Genomic DNA, 19,836 nt, shown 5'->3' on the forward strand with positions numbered 1-19,836 from the left:
GAATTAATGGGAGTGGCCTTGACTGTGCACCTTAACTTCACTTTTGCCAAATGTTTCTGCCAAAAGCCCTACTGATTTCATGGAAATGTTACAACAAACCAATTTCTCAAATTTAAAAAAGAAAATCATAATTGAGAAATGTAAGATACACTGACATGATCATTCCTGAATTACGTATAATGATGGCCATTTAAATTCAGCACAACTCAAATATACAACAATAACTAATGAGGTATGTCAGGTGTGCACAGCCATGAAATAGAACTCTGTGAATATTTAAAATGTTAAAATTTGGGGCACCTGGGTGGTTCAGTGGTTGAGCATCTGCCTTTGGCTCAGGTCATGATCCTGGGGTCCTGGGATCGAGTCCCATATCGGGCTCCCCACAAGGAACCTGCATCTTCCTCTGCCTATGTCTCTGCCTCTGTCTGTGTCTCTCATGAATAAATAAATACAATCTTTAAAAAATAAATAAATAAAACGTTAAAATTTAAGTGACATGTCCAATTTTTTTTCATGAAGTAAAATAGAACAAAATATAAAAAACCACACACCATGTGAGCTCAGCTATATAAATGATATGTTTCAGTACAAATTCAAATTTACCTTAATGTTTAAAAGTCATTATCTTAGGATGATGGATTTATGGATAATTTTTGCTATTTTCTTCTTTCATGTTTTTCTGTTCTTCTGTAACTTTTAAAATGAGATAAAAATATTTCTAAAGAGAATAAAAATCTACGAAAGAAATTTTAGAACTGCAAAAACTTGATTATAATGGCAACTGGGGATGGCACTCCAGTAACATTGGCAACATTGAGATGATAAAACTCAGCATCTGGTCAAATAAAAAGTAAAATATTCTGGTATGTGAGGAATGAGATGTACTGCTAAAGTTCTGCTTGTGGGAATCTAAGTGTTCTTCAAGGTTACATGAAAATTTAGCTCTAACACATCTAGTTTGAAGTTCAATGTGCTGAATATTGACAAGGAATAAGGAGCAGGAAAACAGGAAAGAGAGAGAAAGTGGAAAAAGCATAATGAAGAAATCCTAGGCCACCTGGAGAAAGATCAGCAAAGGGAGAAAAGGAAGGAAAAGTGAGCTGAAGAGAGGGGGAGCAAGGATAAAAATTTCTGGGCTTTTTGCAACCACCCAGAATCAGGAAAATGAAAGTAGAGTTGATGGATGAAACCTGAAGCCTGCACAATCTTGACATTCCCACTCCTCATGCCTCTGCTCTAGTGTCTGGTCCAATGGCGTAATCCAGCCAGGAAGAGTTCAGGTCAACGGAAATCTGGTGCATTAGCACATCAAAGCAAGCACTACTGCCCCTGGGCACTCAGGGAAGCCAAACTGGATGTCTTCCCTGGCAGTCTGTTGGGCACAGGCATGTGGTACCTCACATGCTTCCAGAATTTGGAATTCAGCGACTGTTTGTTGGCCACATGGTCTTCCCTCCACTTGATGGTACCTTGCACTTCCACAAGGTGCTTGAGGGAATCTTGAAGCTCCCCAAACTGTAGTCCACCTGGCTTGCTCAGAGCCTCCAATTCTATAAGAATCACCTTGGCGTCGTTCTGGATGAGGGCACTGTGCAGGGCGATCTCCTGCTCGTAGGCAAACTCCCTGCTGTGTGTGATCTCAGGAGTCAGGATAAAAATGTGGCGCCTACTCTTTCGTATGTTGGTTTCCACTGCGGTGGCTGCATCTAGGAATAAAGGACACGGGTCAGATTTCTTGTTGCTGTGTTTTTAAGTGTAAAATACTCAGATCTCACTGCAAGAAGGCAATAGCATGATCAAAGAAATACAACTGTGGACAAAATCACTCAAGATATTCTCAGAGGGTGGCAGCTGAAAGACTAAATCATGTAGTTGCGTGACCTAGGGAAATAAACGTTGAATGGTGCCAGGTAGAGACCTTGTGTCAACCAGGATCCTAACTGGAAGCTCAGCAGACTCAAAAGGACTAACTTAAGAGAGTTTAATAAAAGGACAATTTATAAAAGATGTGGACAGAACCAAGAGAAATCAACGAGAGGTGCCTTGGAACCCCAGCACTAGAAATAACCAGGGAGACATTACCACCCTCCAGGTGTGAAGGGGAGGAAGCAGTCATGGAACCTAATGAGTCTAAAGGCAGCGAATGGGAGCCCATGTCTTGGGAGAGAAGAGCCCAGCTACCCTGGCAACCTCCCAGGATGCCTGCCTCTGCACTCCTGCCAGTGCTTCCATTGGCCAAACCTGGCATTGAACAGAGGGCAGGGGTGACATGGATTCCATAATGACTCACTACCCTGGGCCATTGGATGGTCAGGGTGCAGAGTGGATTTGAAGGAGCAAACGGAAGGTCACTAGCATGGCAAGAAATGCACCAATGCAGCCAGTCACTAACTTTTTCTAAGGGGCGAGTGAAGTTGTTTTGCTAGATTGGATTTTACTTTGATTGAAGTGGGGTCAGAGGGGCAGCCCGGGTGGCTCAGCAGTTTAGCGCTGTCTTCAGCCCAGGGTGTGGTCCTGGAGACCCAGGATCAAGTCCCATGTCAGGCTCCCTGTGTGGAATGGAGCCTGCTTCTCTCTCTGCCTGTATCTGTGCCTCTCTCTCTCTCTAAAAATAAAAAATAAAAAAATAAAGTAAAGTCAGAGGACACAGTTGGAGGAAGGGTCATGGGAAATTTCCCAGGTGAAAAACAACACAATGCAGGCCATACAAGCTGGAGCATCTGTGAGCTGACATTCACGTTGGGCTGGAGAGAGGCAGAACTAGAAATGAGGTCAATGGATCAGAGAAAAAAAGAGATGAAGGGTTTACAGCCAGACATAGCATGTAGTGTGACACCACAAACAGTTGGTGTCCTGGCAGCTTCCTGAGCAGATGTGGAACACGAAAAGAGCATTTGAGCACCATGACTCATTCCTCTCTACCAGCATGAGTAGCCAAGGGGAGAGAGGCTCTAGAGAAAACTTGGGTTACATTTTCCTGAGTTGTTCATTTTATGAGTCTCTCACAGCCTTATGGGGTGATTAACTTTGCCTGAATATTCCAGGACAAATCAGATTCAGCTGCTATGTGTTCCTCTAAATCTACAGATGCTTGAATCCCTCTTTGCAGTGGAAATGCCAGTTTAAATTCACAGTCTACTAAGCATTAACTTTACTGGGCCTACTTTCATGAGGCTCCTGCCTCATTCACATTCCAAATACTTCCTGGTCTCTGAGGAATTCAAGAAGGGTTGTAAGGAGGGCTCATGGGTACTTGACATAAATATAGAGAGAAGCAGAGAACAGCTACTGAAAGGCCAGAATTGTAACAAACTGTCAAAGATGCATGGAATTACTAGAAATATTCCAAGTCAGAAATATTGCAAAACCGAAGACAGTTCTAGTTGTTGCGAGAATATACATTTCAAATGTTTCTCCAATACAAGGAAAGTCATAAAGACCCCTGAATCCTTGCAAATATTTTAGCCAATGCTTCTGGATATTAGAACAAAATTCTTTGATTTTTGGGTCTTCTTTCAGCTTTTCTAGAGAGAATTAAGATATGTCAGGTATCCTAGCAGTGGACATGGGAAGTCAAGTAGGGGCAGTGCCTTGCTAAATCCACCTAGGCAGGACACCTTACCAAGGCTTCACAGCACTGACACTCTTGTGAAAACCTCATGATCAGGTTGGCCATGGGGGCAGGAGGAGCAAAGAGTAAGTATCTCCTTCTTCTACAGAAATATTTAAAAGCTCTGGTCTTAGGCCTGGAGTAGTTATTGTAATTCCTTTCCAACAGAGGGATAAGTTCACCTATCTCTTGGCCTTCTGATGAATGTGAATTTCTGTCCTTGAAGTATGTTGGTAGCTTTACCTTCTCCAGGTAGCAGATCTCTCCCATAAATGCATAAGTTATAGCCACATTTATTTTCAAGAACATCAGGCAAAATCTGGTGGACAAAGTACTCTACAGCACTGGCCCTCTCTGGACTATTTTTATAGTTCCGTGGATAGATAACATAAGCATCGTAGATCTTTCCATCTGAAAATGAGAACAAGAAATACAACTTTAGTAGTTAGCTAGTAAAATTCCCATTTGATTATTGCTACATATTCTTCACTGAATTTATTGTTGGAGGTGCATGAATCCCACCTGTCCCCCCAAATATTCTAGAATCCAGAGATGGTGACAACAATCTACTGCCATAAAATGTCATCAGGACATCAATCTTAATCCCAAAGTTGGCTTCTTTCCTGTCTCAGACTGGATGATAGAGAGTAGACAAGAGTCAGTCCAGTTTTGCACACACCACATGGTCAAACTTAATTAATAATTTACTGATAAAAATTTATTTTCATTGGTAAGGAATCTTCTGTTGTTTGGAGTTGAGCTCAATTTAGCTGTTGTTGCTTACCCTAGGAAGTGAAAATGCGAAAGGAAAAAAATTTTTAAATGATCTGCATGTCCCAGAAATCAAATAATTAGTCCTAGTTGAGTGGACCATATGGAAAGTGTAAAGTACACCTGCCTCCAAAGGAAAGAATGGTGTTCTGATTTAGCAGGCATAAATGTATTCTTTCATTTATGTGCATAAATAGGACTCTTTATGGAGTGGGCTTTCTGGTAAACTACACCTACATTCTGATGGCTCTTTCTAAGCTATTCACATCTGGAAAACAACAACACTTCTGTTAATGTTTGCAGTTCCATAAAGTTTTACCAATAACACATTTTCCAAACTGTTTAAACTTTTCTGGGCTTGGGCCAATTCTGTTATTAATTTAGAGAGGAAGGAAATTTGAACTGTTGAAATGAATCTCAGAACCATAAGGAGCAACAAAAGAGGATAGAGAATGGCCTGCTGACAATGTTGGTGAGCAAAATCTAAGTTTAGTAGCATAGCTATTAAAAGATCAACAGACAAGTAACCCACAACCATTATGAATCTTTTTCTTTTTCTTTCTTTCTTTCTTTCTTTCTTTCTTTCTTTCTTTCTTTCTTTCTTTCTTTCTTTCTTTCTTTTTTCTTTTCTTTCTTTCTTTCTTTCTTTCTTTCTTTCTTTCTTTCTTTCTTTCTTTTTCTTTCTTTTTGTTGGATCTTTTTCTTTTGAAAAAAAAAAATGTGAAACTTGCCACTTACCATTCTTAGTTTTGTAAGGTCTAGCTATGTCTCTCCAGAGCAGAATAACCTCAATCCAGAACACTTTTAATATTATCACCATGACATTGATTAGCATTAACAAGACGCTAAATCCCGCAAGTATGTAGTAGGTGCTTTGCTTGTCAACTATTCAAAAGATAAAGGCAGAACAAAAAAGATCACTATTATTACTAGAACAAGGCAAAATAAACAAATATATGGATGCTGACGTCTATTGGGAGTACAACAGATTCATACAAGACATGCCTACCTGGAATTTCCATGGCTGCTTTAAGAATCAGTAAGTGAACATTTATTGAGCGCCTACTCTGTGCAAGGCAGTGAGCTAGGCATCCTAGGGGATGCTCAAAGCATAAAAGGTGCCGAGGCAAATGTAAACTTAACTAAGATAGGAGGTAACAGTGTAATTTGAGTTGGTAGAGGTTCTTAGGAGTGCTCACTCCATGCTAGACTGGGCCATGAAGGCTTCTTGCAGGATGAGGTCCCTGAAGAATAGTTAAAATTTATAGAACTGCAAGATAAGAAAAATGCACTCCTCTCAAATGTACTCCTGCTGTAAGCCCAAGGGCAGAGACGGGGTATGTTCTCTGAGGAACTGGGATATTCCAGTTTGGGGAATTAGTGGAAGACGCAATAAGAAATGTGGGTCAGGGCTAGGTTCTGGCCAGACTTGGGGCTCCTATTAAGGCATTTTGCCTTTATTTGGAAAGGTCCCAGGAGCCACTGAAGAGTGTTGGGTGGGGTGTTAACAATGAAAGTGGTTGACAAGCAAGATTAATCTAAAGGTAGCAGAAGATTTGTTTCTGTGGGAAGAGAAAAATGAATGGGAAGTTTTTGTAACACTTGTGAGAGATAAGGAGAGTTCAGATTTGTGTAATAATGACAGAGGAACGGATATGTCTGGTGTTAGGGCATTAAGGAGAACGAATCAAACGGTCCTGGGGTCTTACTGCATAGAAAAGTAGGGAAGAAACCAGGGTCATGTAAGTCTCTAAAGCATAATTGATGAGGAAGTCAAATTTCTGGGGCTCTAGGTTCTAAACACACCTCTTCCTTTTCTCATCATGGAACTGTGTCTTGTACTCACTGCCCCACAAAATGCATGCACAAGATGGTTTCCGATTTCAAGGACTTGCAACAGATACATACAAATTGAATACAAGAATTGTACTCATTAATGGTATTTTTGGCTGTTTTAAGTTTACTTCTCTTTAAAATTAAGTATCCACTTACAAGTAGTCCCACTTAAGGATGAATGTGACAAGAAGCTCAAAGATTTGGCTATTCTAGTATTCCCCCCGTATTTTTATCTGAAGTCTCAGAGCATGGGTTCCCAGCTTTGTCATAGAAAATCATTCATCCATATTCACAGATTCCTCTCATAGCTCATCAGCATCCTGAGTATCCAGCATCATGAAATCAAGAATGGCCAAGTGAAGAGATTCAAAACCAGGGGCGGGGGGTGGAGGTTGCAAATTGGCAGAGCTTACTATCTGCACAGTCATCAATTTAAATGATAAATACTCCCAAAGTTAAGCATTTCAACAGGCTTCCCCTCCAGGTCTCTCTCTCTCATTCTCTCTCTCTAAAAGTCCCATCTGGATGCCCTCTGGGAACCTACATATCTTGGGAGGATCCTGGTGAAGTAACTGTGCATGTGGCTGGCCACTTCCACTGGAGGAAAGAAGTTAATCCAAGACAGGAATGAAAGTTCGAGTTCAATATCTTTTTGTTAATGACTTTATACATGTATAAATAATTCCCTGTGTGGTAGCTAAACACTAAATACTTTCTGAAAGTGTTTATAAACAGGAAAACACCACTTAAGTTTGAATCTGGCTCTAACTATAATACTTGGTAAGATATTCAACCTCCTTGGGTTCAGTTTCGTTATCTGCAAAACTGGATGATAGTAACAGTCTCTTCCTCATGGAATATTATTCCAATACATAAGAAATTAAGTGGAAAATAATTAGACAAGTCCAAAGGAAACAATGAATAAATGTGTACTACTATCATTATGAGTATCAAATATTTATTTAATCATGTCAAATAATATGGGAACATAAGCTTTTAAAGTTTTTGTTTTTGAAATTTGAGACAATGTTGTGATTTCTTTTATTTTGTGATGAGAAATAAAGGAATTCATTGTGACAAACTGCCATAACAACAGTTTTTGTTTAATGTCCAGAGTTGTCGAAACAGCATAACCATGTTAATTTGAAGAAAAACAGGGGGACGGTAATACATACAAAGAAACTAGAAGGAAAAAAAGTACACGTAACATGAAAACAATTCCAATACACAGATAATCAGAGAACATTCACAACGTGACAACATAAGCAAGGCTTACATTGTAGGGATGTTGAGGCAATAACAGTGCTGGGTTGGGGGCACGGCTTCCCCTCTCCTCAAGGATCCACTGTGCCAGCTCCCACCACCAGACTGCCCAGATAGAACATTGTGACATGGTCCATATGTCCTGGGGTGAAACCTGGCGACCCATGGAACTTGATAGCACTCAATATCATGATTCTCTTTGTTTTTAAAAAAACTTACAAATTGATGGTTTAAGTCTGAATTAAAGCAAAAATCCCAAGCACCACTTCAAGTAGAGACTTAATCACAAACTCATCAAATTGGTGGTCTCCTTTTCCATCATCTCCATTTTTTTTTCATCAGGTTGTGCCTCTGTATGTTTATCCAAGTTAATCCAGCCTATAATTCCACTTAGGGGTATCAACTGAGGGTTTAATCTCCCTTGGCTAAGTGACAAACACATTAAGTAATTTCCACATAGTTGTGCATGGAATAACAAGTGTAAAAATATATTTTTCTCCCCCTCGCCCTTTTATACTGGATTAAGTGCTTCATCTAACAAACAGGATGTCTTTGCTTGGAAATGCAAACAAGGGAGGAAGTTGACAGGTGCTCAGGAAGGAAATGCTTGTAAAACTATTTTTGCTGACATCACTGCAAAGCAGTGACATACCAAGGCGTGGGAGGAAGAAGCACTCTGCCCCCCAGAGGAGGAATGTGTCATTACTGACGTTGGTTAGCAATGGGAAAGGTGAGATTAAAAGTGCAATGACTCTGGGCTGCCTGGATAGCTCAGTTAGTTAAGATCTGCCTTTGACTCAGATCATAAACCCTGGGTCCTGGGGTTGAGTCCCACATCAATCCTCGAGTCGAGCTCTGCTCAGCAGAGGAGTCTGCTTCTCCTCTCTCTCTTGCTGCTGCTCCCCCCTTTTGTGCTCTCTCTCTCTCATATAAATAAATAAAAATCTTTAAAAAAATAAAAGCACAAAAACTCTCAGATGGTCTTATTACTGTTTTGGATCCTTACAGACAATGTGTCCTCTCGTTACCTATACCCAAGACAGATCATTCTCCGCACCTTGCTTCCATATGCTGCTGATTATTTGTGAAAGAGAATGTTACATTTTAAAAGATTATATATAGTGTCTGAATGTGATCTATTGAAGAATAATCAGCTTCCTATTTTTCATAATTATCTTTTATTGCATCAAATTACAATGAAGTCATTAAAGGCATGCTAGATTCAGATAAACCTACAGGGAAATTATAAGTAATTTGGCCTTTTGAAGTCACTGGGAAGGTTATCCAGCTTAACAAACATAAATGTAAATTGTTATTTTGTTGAATAATTAAGCCTTATAAGCTAGAGCCATGGAGATGTACAAAAAATGGTTTTTCTTGATAACTTTGGTGTTTGTTCATTTATTCATTCAACAAATGTTTGTTGAGTGCATGCTAGGTACCAGGCATTGCACTATAGACCAAGGACACAAAGACGAATGAGACGTCATTCCTGCCCTCTTGGAGCTTATAGTCACGTTCAGCAGACTCCCAAACAGATTTTTGTAAGTGTGATGAGTGTAGAGATAGGACAGGGCCCTATGGGAACACCTGAAAGAAACAAATATACTCCAAACTAATGGCCAAGGAAGGCTCTTCATAAAAGATACCTATATTGCATGTTGAATAACAGATACAGTAAAGAAATTAGCTGAGCTACTAGATTTCCTGTGAATTTTACCCGTATCTAGATTGTAGTTCCAGAGAAAGGGGTGAGGAGGTGGGAGAAATAAGTGAACTATTTTCTTTTTCCTTTTTTGAGCTTAAATAAATTGAATTTTTAAAAAGACAGAAAAAGAAAGACATGTAGTCAAACAATGTATTTGTTGAAATAAATTCAGTTATCTGTATAACTGAATACTATGAAGCCTTTACAAAGGCTGGTGTAGAACATTTAATATCATGGAAATATTTCTACTATAAATTAAATAATTATAAAATAAGTTGCAAAACTTTCTATGTAACTCGTAGAAAAACATGTTTATAATCAAAATACATCTGAAGATAATTTTTATGTGGCAATATGAAGACTGAAGAATAGTCAAGACAATCTTGATGAAGAGCAAAATAAGAAGACTCATGCTACCCAAATTTAAGGTTGATTGTAAAGTTACAGTAAATAAGACAATATAGTGTTAGCACACAAATAATTTTTTTTACAGGGGGAAACTCACTATTTCTGGAAAGGCCCAGACAGTAAATATGTTAGGCTTGCAAGTAGAAAAAAACAAACAAATAAATAAATAAATTTGCTATTTTCTGAAATTTAGCAACGATAGCACATGATGTCTTATTACAAAGTAGTGTCTAAGAAGTTCGCACTGGGATGGGCAGTAGTTAAGTACTTACCCTTTTCATCCACTTTGCCAGCCTCACTAACAAAATGTGCAAGCTTTATGACCAAAAAAAAAATGATAAAAGGGGACATGTTTATAACATGTCATAAAAGTCATGAAAGGTAACAGCATGTTCAATGGTTTACAGTTAGTGTGTTGTCTTTCATATATAATGAGGCAGAGAGAGCTGATGAAACCAGAAGGATGGCCAAGGAGGCAGTTGAGTGTTAAAGAGGAACTAAGATGAGAGAAGGTAAGGTGGGAGGGGACAGGGAGGGAGTGGTGGAGGAGGGAGAGAAGGCAGAGGAGGAGGAAGGGGAGGAGAGGAAGAAGGGGTGGAGGCAAAGGGTGGGAGGAGTGAGAAGAAGGAGGAGGGATCAGAGAGAGGAGAGGTTGGGAGGAAGAAGGAGAAGAGGAATAGAAGGAAGAGGAGGGAGAAGAGGGGAGCAGTGGAGGGAGAGGAGCGGGATGACAGAAGGGAGAACAGAGGGGGGCAGGTGGGTAGGGGGAAGTAAAGATGTAGAGGCAACTAGGGGACCCATGCTACAAATGGTCAGTGTCCTTAAGAGGAGGAGCACATTTTATGAGATGGGACACTTCCATTGTCGGGGAACACCCACCCTGGAGCCACACTCCAGCACACTGTTCCCTAAGAAAATGATCTCAGTTGATGCAGTTGACTCGGGTGACCCAAGTCTCGGGAGCACTCCTTACTTGGACTTTTCCACTTTAGTCTTATGGTGTGCCGTATCTTGCCATGCAAATTCTGAGCCAGACAGTCATACCGCAGTGATAAATCCTCTTCTCTCACGTCATTTATTCTTAAAATGGTGCTCTGACACGTCATCTCATTGCTAAAACTGAAAGGGCAATGTGTTACTTTTAGTGCTTACTTGGCTGCTGCAAACTGTGTGGGGATATTTTCACTTTTGTATAAAAATACCTTTGATTTGGCTCCCGTTCCTCTTGAATTCTTGCTTCACCAAAGTTCTGAGCTGTAGTTCTGTTCACCAACCACCGGACGCCAGACATCATCTGAGAGCCTTTCCCAAAGCAAGCAGAGCAGAGGATGTTTGCTGGTTTTCCTAGATGAGAAGTGAAGAAGTTCACCAATAACATTCAGTTCTGTCAATAGTATTGCATTCAGGGTGAAAAAAAAATAGTAGAACCCCCTGTGTGTGCTGGGAACTGATCCCATTCCCCTTCCTTATCATCAGCACCTCCATATCCTGGGCCCTCACCTCACCTCTATCCCCTTTGGTCACGGTTTGAAGGAAGCTCTGTTCCCACTCCCCTCTCACCTACTGCATTAACTAAGAGGGAAATAACTCTGGTTTCATCAATTCCACATTAGAAGATGGGGCTTCTTTTTACTCTAAATTAGAATTTCTTTGTAACTTCTCTCTTCCACATCTTTCTCCTTTTATTGAATTATCTTCATCTCTCTGGAAGCCACTATGTTGGTAAAACTGTGTTTAACTTGACCGAGCTCCAATCCCAGTATTTAATTGTTCAAGAGAATTCTCCAGGGGATCCCTGGGTGGCGCAGCGGTTTGGCGCCTGCCTTTGGCCCAGGGCGCGATCCTGGAGACCCGGGATCGAATCCCACATCGGGCTCCTGGTGCATGGAGCCTGCTTCTCCCTCCTCCTGTGTCTCTGCCTCTCTCTCTCTCTCTCTGTGACTATCATAAAAACAAATAAAAATTAAAAAAAAAAAAAGAGAATTCTCCATTACAACTTTTGCTTGAGGCTTCCTCCACCCTGAACTGAAAGCTTGAGGACTGCCCTCCTGCCTGGGAACATGCATTCAGCCATCCCTCACTGAGCCCTTGGTTCCTGGGTCAAGAAATAATGCATCTGAAGAGGGATGAGGAATGCAGAGTGTCTCAGAAGGTGATAACCGTTCACACAAATTATTAAAACACAGGGTATTCTAGTCTTCTATGGAAAGATTGACAAATGACAAATGGGAATTGAAGGAAGAGGAGGGAGAAGAGGGGAATACAGAGGGAGATGTCATTTCAGGGAGCAGATCTGCCATGCTCTACATGGAAATGGTTTCCTTGGACCTGATCAGATGGAGGCTCTGGATGGGGCTCCCAGAGGGAGGTAAGGAAGGTGGCATGAGGAATGGTATTTGAGCTCAGTGTTGAGAGATGAGAAGGAGGAACAACATGGACAAAAGGCAAGAAAGAATGTGGAAATGCTGCCCATCAGTGTAACAACTGTGAGGAGGCCAGTGTGGTGGGGACACGGGGCACGTGGGGTTAATAGTTGCAGATGGTCCAGGATATGGTGGGAACCAGTTCTTGAAGGGACTTGTCTTTAGGCCAAGAACTTTGAGTTGTATCTCATTTCTGGTGGGGAACCAGAGAAGGCAGAGATAGGTGGAGTCGGAAAGCTTGAGTTCTTATCCTTCTATCATTGATTATCCACAACCTTGGGCATGTTATTGATCCTACTGGAGCCAAAGTATCCACAAGTATAAATTGAGAACAATGTCTGCCTCCTGGAGAGAAGTAAAAATGAAATAAGATAATACTGTGAAAGCACCACGAGTTACAAGTACAATACAAATGTAAATGCTGGGAATTCCTAATATTAGCAAGTGCCCCGGTGGATGCTTCTTTACATGACATTTCATTGAATCCCCAAGGTCCATTCTGTTAACTGCCTGACCCATGCCTGGGGAATTCAGACCAAGGGTCATATGGAAGGATTCTCCAGGTAACATTTATAGCATTCTTAAAGTCTTCTTACCAATTTCCACTTCTTTTGTTTCATTTTGTGGAGGCGCTAGAATTACTGGAAACCAAGAAAGGCTTTCCTTATCTTAAATCAAAGACAAAGAGAATATTAATATTAAGATAGCATTGGATGGTCATCAGTTTGAAGCTTGCATTTTCATATTTCTATCCTATTTCATGGCAATGCTCCTCAAATTTTTCTGACAATGACCCACAGCAATAGATACACACACAAATGAAAAAGAAAACATTCATGTAATACTTTATCTTACTACCTATGATACTCTTTGATATTTCCTAATCTATTTTATATCATTAAAACAAATGTTAGGACAGCCCCGGTGGCTCAGCGGTTTAGCGCCGCCTTCAGCCCGGGGCCTGATCCTGGAGACCTGGGATCGAGTCCCACGTCGGGCTCCCTGCATGGAGCCTGCTTCTCCCTCTGCCTGTCTCTCTCTCTCTCTGTGTCTCGAATGAATAAATAAAAATAAAAATCTAAAAAAATAAAAAATAAAAAATAAAAAAATAAAACAAATGTTAGACCAACACATCAAATAAATTGCATGACCTGGCAATTGCTAGAAAACCATAATTCCACAGAATAAGCACAGCATTACAGTAAAGAAGATTTCAAAAGTCCCATGGAACATTAGCATGTACTTAAATGCTTGTTGAGTGAAAAAAAAAAAAAGCCCTATGAATATGACAAACACGTAAGCCCATAACTTCCACTCACGGATTTCCCCCATTGTGGCCCATCCCGTAAGGAAATTCTAATTGGCTGTGGCACCGATGCCTAGAGACAGTGAAAGAGCTCTTCTGGAGCACTGCTGATTCCTACACCACTTGATTCCCATTTATTTCAGGACAGTGTGATTAAAGATCCCAGCAGGTTTCAATGTTAAACAATAAGAGACATCAAAAGAAATGTGGTCCAGTGCTCTACAGTGGTAGAGCAGTTTCAGTAGGTTCTGTAAACCTTCCAAACAAAAACCTGTCTCCAGGGTCACTTTACCCTGAGAAATCTGCCACACTCACTGGTGCTACTTCATCTGTATCCATGGATTAAGTGATGCTAAGGAAACCCTGATTCCTTGTAGATTTGATAGGTGTGGTTGTGAGGTGTTTCCTCTGAATAGGGTCTTATGGACTTTAATATTCAAAAAACACTTTTTAGAATCAAATTATCTACTTGAGGTCCTTGATAATATAGAAATTATTGCAAACCAGGATTGTGCGAAAGGTGAAATAGAATGGTGCCACTTGGGCCAAAAGGTTTTGGAATGGAGCCAAGAAGCCATTAAGGAGATAGGTCCCATGTCCTCACTGGTGGAACTATGAATTTTTGAACTAGTCAGACCACAAATATTCCAAGACTGAGCTCAAACATCTGCAACTTGGTACAATAAGGGACTCACTTAGTGATAGCCTTAGTCACCAATTATATTAGTAAAGATTAGCTTTTCACTGCCAATACCCAACAGAATTCTTAGTAAACAAAGTATACAGGCATTCCCTTTTTGCTTTAAAAACCCCTGACTTTTGCTCCCTAGTGGGACACTATTTGGGTTGCTACCCAAATTTGTTGCAATTCTTTGATTTCAAATTTGCTTATTTATTGCCTCCTGACAGCTTCAGGCTGACAGTTAAAAACCACACAATATGTTTCTATCCCTTTATAGAACTTGTCACTAAATTTCTAATCCAGTTAATTATATTTGAGATTAAATGGACTTTTTTCTATCTATATAACTTCTGACAACAAATTGGGAAAAGAAAAGTTAATCTGGCTCTGCAAATACTTGTATTGCCATCCAAAAAAGTTTATTAAGTTGACATTCAGATCATGCCATCTTTGAAAAGTTAAGTCATAGAGGAAAGAACAGATCTGGCTTTAGATTAGTAGCATAATCTCCCTCTAAAATTTCTTAAATCTTGATAGTGCATTTTTTTTTAAGATTTTATTCATTTACCCATGAGAGAGACACAGAGAGGCAGAGACATAGGCAGAGGGAGAAGCAGACTCCCTGCAGCGAGCCCGATGTGGAACTTGATCCCAGGACCCTGGGATCACGCCATGAGCCAAAGGCAGATGCTCTTTCACTGAGCCACCCAGATGTCCCTTGATTGTGCATTCAGAAAAGCTCTTTGCTCTATTGTAGAGAATGTGCAAGATAAGCTGAAGCTGGAGGACATCTTAGGGAGGATCATGAAGTATAGTAGTGCTCCCGATTCCCAGTTTTACTTTTCACAGTCAATCTTGGCCCAAAAAGATGAAATTGAAAATTCCAGAAAGAAATGACTCATAAATTTTAAATTGCTCACTGTTCTAAAGAAAATGATAAAATCTCACAGTGTGCCACTCTGTCCCACCCAGGACGTGAATAGGACCTTGGTCCAGCCATCCACACTGTGTCTGTCACATGCCCATTAGTCACTTAGTAGCTATCTTGGTTATGAGCAGACTGATGGTATCACATGGCTTGTGTTCAGGTGACCTTTATTTTACTCAAGTATGCCCCCAAAGCACAAGAATCATGATGCTGGCAACGCGGAAAAGCCAAAGAGAGGCTTTAAGTGAAAAGATGAAAGTTCTCGACATAATAAGGAAAAAAATAATCATACACTGAGTTTGCTAAAATCTATGGTAACTTTTGTCATAGTATATTGTAATCATTCTATTTCATTATTAGTTATTATTGCTAATCTCTTACCATGCTTAATTTATCAATCAAACCTTATCATAGGTATGCATGGATGGGAAAACACGTAGTATATATAAGGTCAGTACTATCCCCTGTTTCAGGCATCCAGTAGGGTGTTTGGAATGTGTCCCCTAGGAGTCTATAGGAAAATCAACAAGAAGGGCACAATTCCTCTTACATTATTTTTTTTTTTCAAATATTCTATTTTGTTAAATTCAGTAGCTTACTTTGCACAACGAATGATCTGGTTGCTGTCACGCTGTAATTGATTCCATTTTCATTGTGCATAAATCTGCATGTATAATCACCCGTGTCCTTGCTAGTTGCATTGTCAATCAGCAAAAAGGTCCTGTGTATGTGAAACCTTGGTCCTTGAAGAACTTTGCAATTCTGAAATGAAAAATTCCATTCCATTTTTGCCAACTCTTTACTTGCACCTGTTTTGTATAATTCTCATCCATTTCCCCCCAAATTTCCTGTTACCTTAAACCACTCAACAGGTGCTGTCCAATTGTAGAAGTCAATTGTAGGACAATATATTTTGGAATTTTTTTCTGATCCATATGTTGTTGAATATATCAGATGATCTGGAATACGGCAATCTGGTTGTTTTTTATATATGGTGACGTTCACATATCCAGTCTTATTGGTGGTAGGACTACTAAAATAAGTCAAATGATTTAAAAAGTTACTCAGCATTATGAAATGACTTTATCCAATTCTAGCTTTTATGTAACACTGCTTTTTTTTTTCTTCAAATAATTGATGTACTGGGGTTCTTTTCTTATTTAAAAACAGTTATTAAAATCTAGAGTTCTAAATACTTTTTTTGTGTTGCATTTGAGATAAAACATAACCCCTCTGGTAGCCCTGAAAATGACTCCCTTGACATTTCTTTATACACTGTATCTGCTGTCATGCCAAGAACAGACTATTATAAAGATAATTGGTATTTATTGACAGTTCACTATGGACCATTCATGGTACTAACATGACATCATTTTATTCTCATAGGGATGCTTTGAAGTAGGCTATATTATCATATGTATTCTGTAGATAAGGAAACAGAGGGACAGAAAAGTCACTTGTTGGCTTCACACAGCCAACAGAATTCAAATTTGAAACTAAAACTGGTCTGACCTCAGAACCCAGGTGCCTAACTGCATTTTGATGTAGTTCATCTGATATAGTGTACGTACCAAATCCAAGCACAAGATCAAAACATTTAAAGATGTATATGTATGGTAAGTAATCAGGCACACGATTGTACATAACCCCCCTCAGCTTACCTCTCAGGTTTAAGGCATTGGTAACTGTCCTTTGGCACCCACCCTAGGCCTCCTTGGTGCCTGACATCCAGATTGCTGGGTCTTTTTTGCTAGTTTGTTCTTACTTCCAGCCAAAGTGAGATATTGCTCTCAATTCTCTTGGTCACTAGGAAAGCTAAGTCATTTCCTAATTGGCTACAAGTTAATTTTTGCAGTTCTCCCTCTAAATAGTTCATAATCACCCAAACCCCAACCTGATGGTGTTTCTAGAAGTACTCTTCTATTCAAACCACTTTATAAAATCAACAGTCCCACAAAGGTCTAGAAAGGGAAAGAAAGGGAGGAGAGCTCATGCCATCAACTATCAAAGGAAGGGGAACAATTGCAAAGATCATGGTGGCTGCCTGGTTAATACCTTCTGATAATGCAAGTGTAAATTCCAGAATCCTTGACTTTGGCTGGGAGAAACTTAAGACGTTCCCCGGAGGCGAATACACGATTTCTTTTCTGGGTGGTTATACTTTTGTTGGTTTTTGAGTCATACCAATCCACAGGATACCGAGACTTTCCTTGCCTAGGACATCTCACAATTAAAGCCTCATTTTCCAGCCCCCAAGATGATTTGCCTGCAAATACAAGAAACAAACAACACATAAATCTGATCCTGAAATGATCTAGAAGGACATTATAATTGCTATATTCTATCCTTCTACGATTAGGTCTAGAAATCAACCACTCTTTGTGACATGTCACTGAGAAAGAATAGTAAATGATGAAGGTCTTTTATGAACTGTTCTGATGGGTACCACAGATAGAGTTAACTTGGAGCTAACCCTCCTTCACACTGCTCCAGTGGGAAAGCAGCCACATCCGTCTCTAGGAAGTATGCTGCAGGGCAACAAATGCTTACAGCGCCTCCTACGCACAGGCAGCACGTTAAATTTTGATGTTTTAAAATTATGTAAAGCTAAAATTATGATGTATTTGTTGTGAAGAATTTTTCCTTATAGATTTGTAGTACTGAATGTCTGTAGAGCATAAATGAATTTTCCAGATTTCAATTCAACTGGAACAACCAGAAGCAAGCAGTTTTAAATAGGGTAAATGATGGGGTGCCTGGGTGGCTCATTTGGTTAAGCGTCTGCCTTCCCCTCAGATCATGATCCCAGGATCCTGGGATGGAGTCCCACATCGGGCTCCCTGCTCAAGGGGGAGTCTGCTTCTCCCCCTGACTCTGCTCTTTGCCACAGCTTATGTATGCTCTCTCTCAAATAAAATCTTTTTTTTTAAAAAAAGGGAAATGTTTTTGAAATTAATTTTACAATTTTAGTTGAAAAGCAGTACTTAGGGGCATCTGGGTGGCTCAGTGGAAGAGTGTCTGCCTTTGGCTCAGGGTGTGATCCCAGGGTCCTGGGATTGAGTCCTACATCAGGCTCCCTACAGGGAGCCTGCTTCTTTCTCTGCCTATGTCTCTGCCTCTTTCTCTCTCTCTCTCTCTCTCTGTGTGTGTGTGTGTCTCTCATGAATAGATAAATTTTAAAAGAAAGAAAGAAAGAAAGAAAGAAGAAAGAAGAAAGAAAGAAAGAAAGAAGAAAGAAAGAAAGAAAGAAAGAAAGAAAGAAAGAAAGAAAAAGAAAGAAAGAAAGAAAGAAAGAAAGAAAGAAAGAAAGAAAGAAAGAAAGAAAGAAAGAAAAGCGGTACTTACTAAACTTAGCTGCTGTGTAATGTTCAAGAATTGTCAGAAGTGCCAAGACCCAAAGTCTCATTGTCAGTTTATCAATCCAGAACAAGTGTTAGTTACTTGAGCAACTTGCTTGTTGAGATTATTCAAGGTGAATCCGTGACATATGATGGTGAAGGTCTCCCCTAGGAGGTTGATGGTGCCTCCTGAGATTTACAGTTAGAAAGAGTTTTAGTGTCTCCACTGAAACATAAATCACACAGAATCACAAGCAAAATTGCCATGATTTTTACTTGTCCAATACCCCCTAGGAGAATTCATCAATCAACAGGTATTCATTAGGTAGAAATATGTATAACAGCAGGGTTTCAGATATGAAACATTGCATTTATTCCTACTGAACCTTTGGACAACAGAGGCCTTGCAATAGTTGTACTATTTCATAGTATCATGAGAATGGACTGGAAGAAGCTGAATTAGGAGGAAAGAAAAGTAGTTGTCATTTTTGAAACAAATTAAAACTATATTTCAACAGACCCTAGAAAATACAATGTTATAAATGCTAACATAAATCCACAGATATGCACATAGGCTGGGGACTTGCCTGCACACATGTGTGACCCACATGCAGACACATATACAAATAGTCATCACAAAGCAACTAAAAATATAGGAAAGTGATTGGTAAAGTGTTAATCAAGTGATTGCCCTAGACACTACACAAAATGTGTCCCTGCCTCAGCGTGTCCCCAAGACTCACCAAAGTTTTTCTAAGAATTGTCGAAGGTCTGTGAAAAATATTACATGCTTTTCTTTTTCCTTTCACCAAAAGAAAAATTTAACTAGATTTTTTTTCTTAAAAAGGCATGGAAGGGATTGAACTAATACAGAAATTGGCAAACAGAATGACAGATACAACAACCTTAATATATATAGTTCAAGAAAGCACATTTCCTCTAAACATCAATTGTTGGCACTTTTCCTATTATTTATATGGACAAGTTTTTATTATAAACTTTAGATAAGTAATTGAGGCTTACCCAAACTGAAAGGCAGAAGGGAATAAAATCCAAGTCTGTGACTGAGCAAGGAATAGTTTCCAGCTCCCGAGTCTCTTGCCCTGAAGACTCCTCAGGTGTATGGCCTCTCTCTTATATTTTGAAGAGGAGACACTCAAAGACGTCCTGAAATTCATCACTCCACCCACACTGAAGTTAGATTTTTAGCCACGATTTATGACTGTTCAAAAATCCTGGTGCATCATGTACCAAGAATTCTTGACCTTGGTACATAAATATTTAAACATAAGGACAACACTGAGTAATGCCTTAAGAGGAAATAATTAAACTACCTCCTCTTATTTTAGCATCAGTTTCTCAAACTAAATAACACTGGCTGTTTATTGTCCTAATATTATTACTCATCGGGTTCTCAATGATACTGAAATCCTGGCGCTTTGGGTTGGCCTTTCCAGATATCCCTCAACACTTCATTTGGCAGACATTAGCCAAGCAAGCTCATCTAGTTTTGGCAGCTTTGATGGAGACAGTTCCAAAAACAAAGGAGGAGACAAGCAA

The 19,836-nt window shown here is 39.7% G+C and overlaps 1 protein-coding gene across 1 annotated transcript; it reads right to left on the reverse strand.

Annotated features, from left to right (window-relative positions):
* Nucleotides 1-422: 422 nt before the first annotated feature.
* On the reverse strand, nucleotides 423-19,605 carry IL1RL1 (interleukin 1 receptor like 1). Its single transcript, XM_038550919.1, has 11 exons — nucleotides 19,300-19,605; nucleotides 18,284-18,465; nucleotides 16,994-17,204; nucleotides 15,794-15,971; nucleotides 15,538-15,700; nucleotides 12,619-12,690; nucleotides 10,802-10,943; nucleotides 10,573-10,718; nucleotides 5,123-5,269; nucleotides 3,857-4,024; nucleotides 423-1,709 (listed from the first exon to the last, which is right to left on the reverse strand). The coding sequence occupies exons 2-11, from the start codon at nucleotides 18,342-18,344 to the stop codon at nucleotides 1,324-1,326; spliced, it is 1,674 nt and encodes a 557-aa protein (XP_038406847.1). The 5' UTR covers nucleotides 18,345-18,465; nucleotides 19,300-19,605; the 3' UTR covers nucleotides 423-1,323.
* Nucleotides 19,606-19,836: the final 231 nt, after the last annotated feature.

The sequence above is a fragment of the Canis lupus genome, chromosome 10 (genome assembly GCF_011100685.1).
Source record: "Canis lupus familiaris isolate Mischka breed German Shepherd chromosome 10, alternate assembly UU_Cfam_GSD_1.0, whole genome shotgun sequence".
In the NCBI taxonomy this organism is placed as follows: Eukaryota; Metazoa; Chordata; class Mammalia; order Carnivora; family Canidae; genus Canis; species Canis lupus.

Excerpts from the sequence above, each read along its gene's own strand:
- IL1RL1 (XM_038550919.1), bottom strand. The coding sequence starts at position 18,344 with ATGAGACTTTGGGTCTTGGCACTTCTGACAATTCTTGAACATTACACA. Across the intron at positions 15,972-16,993 it reads TACACTTGCATTATCAGAAG|TAGTCCTACCACCAATAAGA; the intron begins GTATTAACCAGG and ends GACTTATTTTAG. Across the intron at positions 15,701-15,793 it reads CACCTGTTGAGTGGTTTAAG|AATTGCAAAGTTCTTCAAGG; the intron begins GTAACAGGAAAT and ends TTTTCATTTCAG.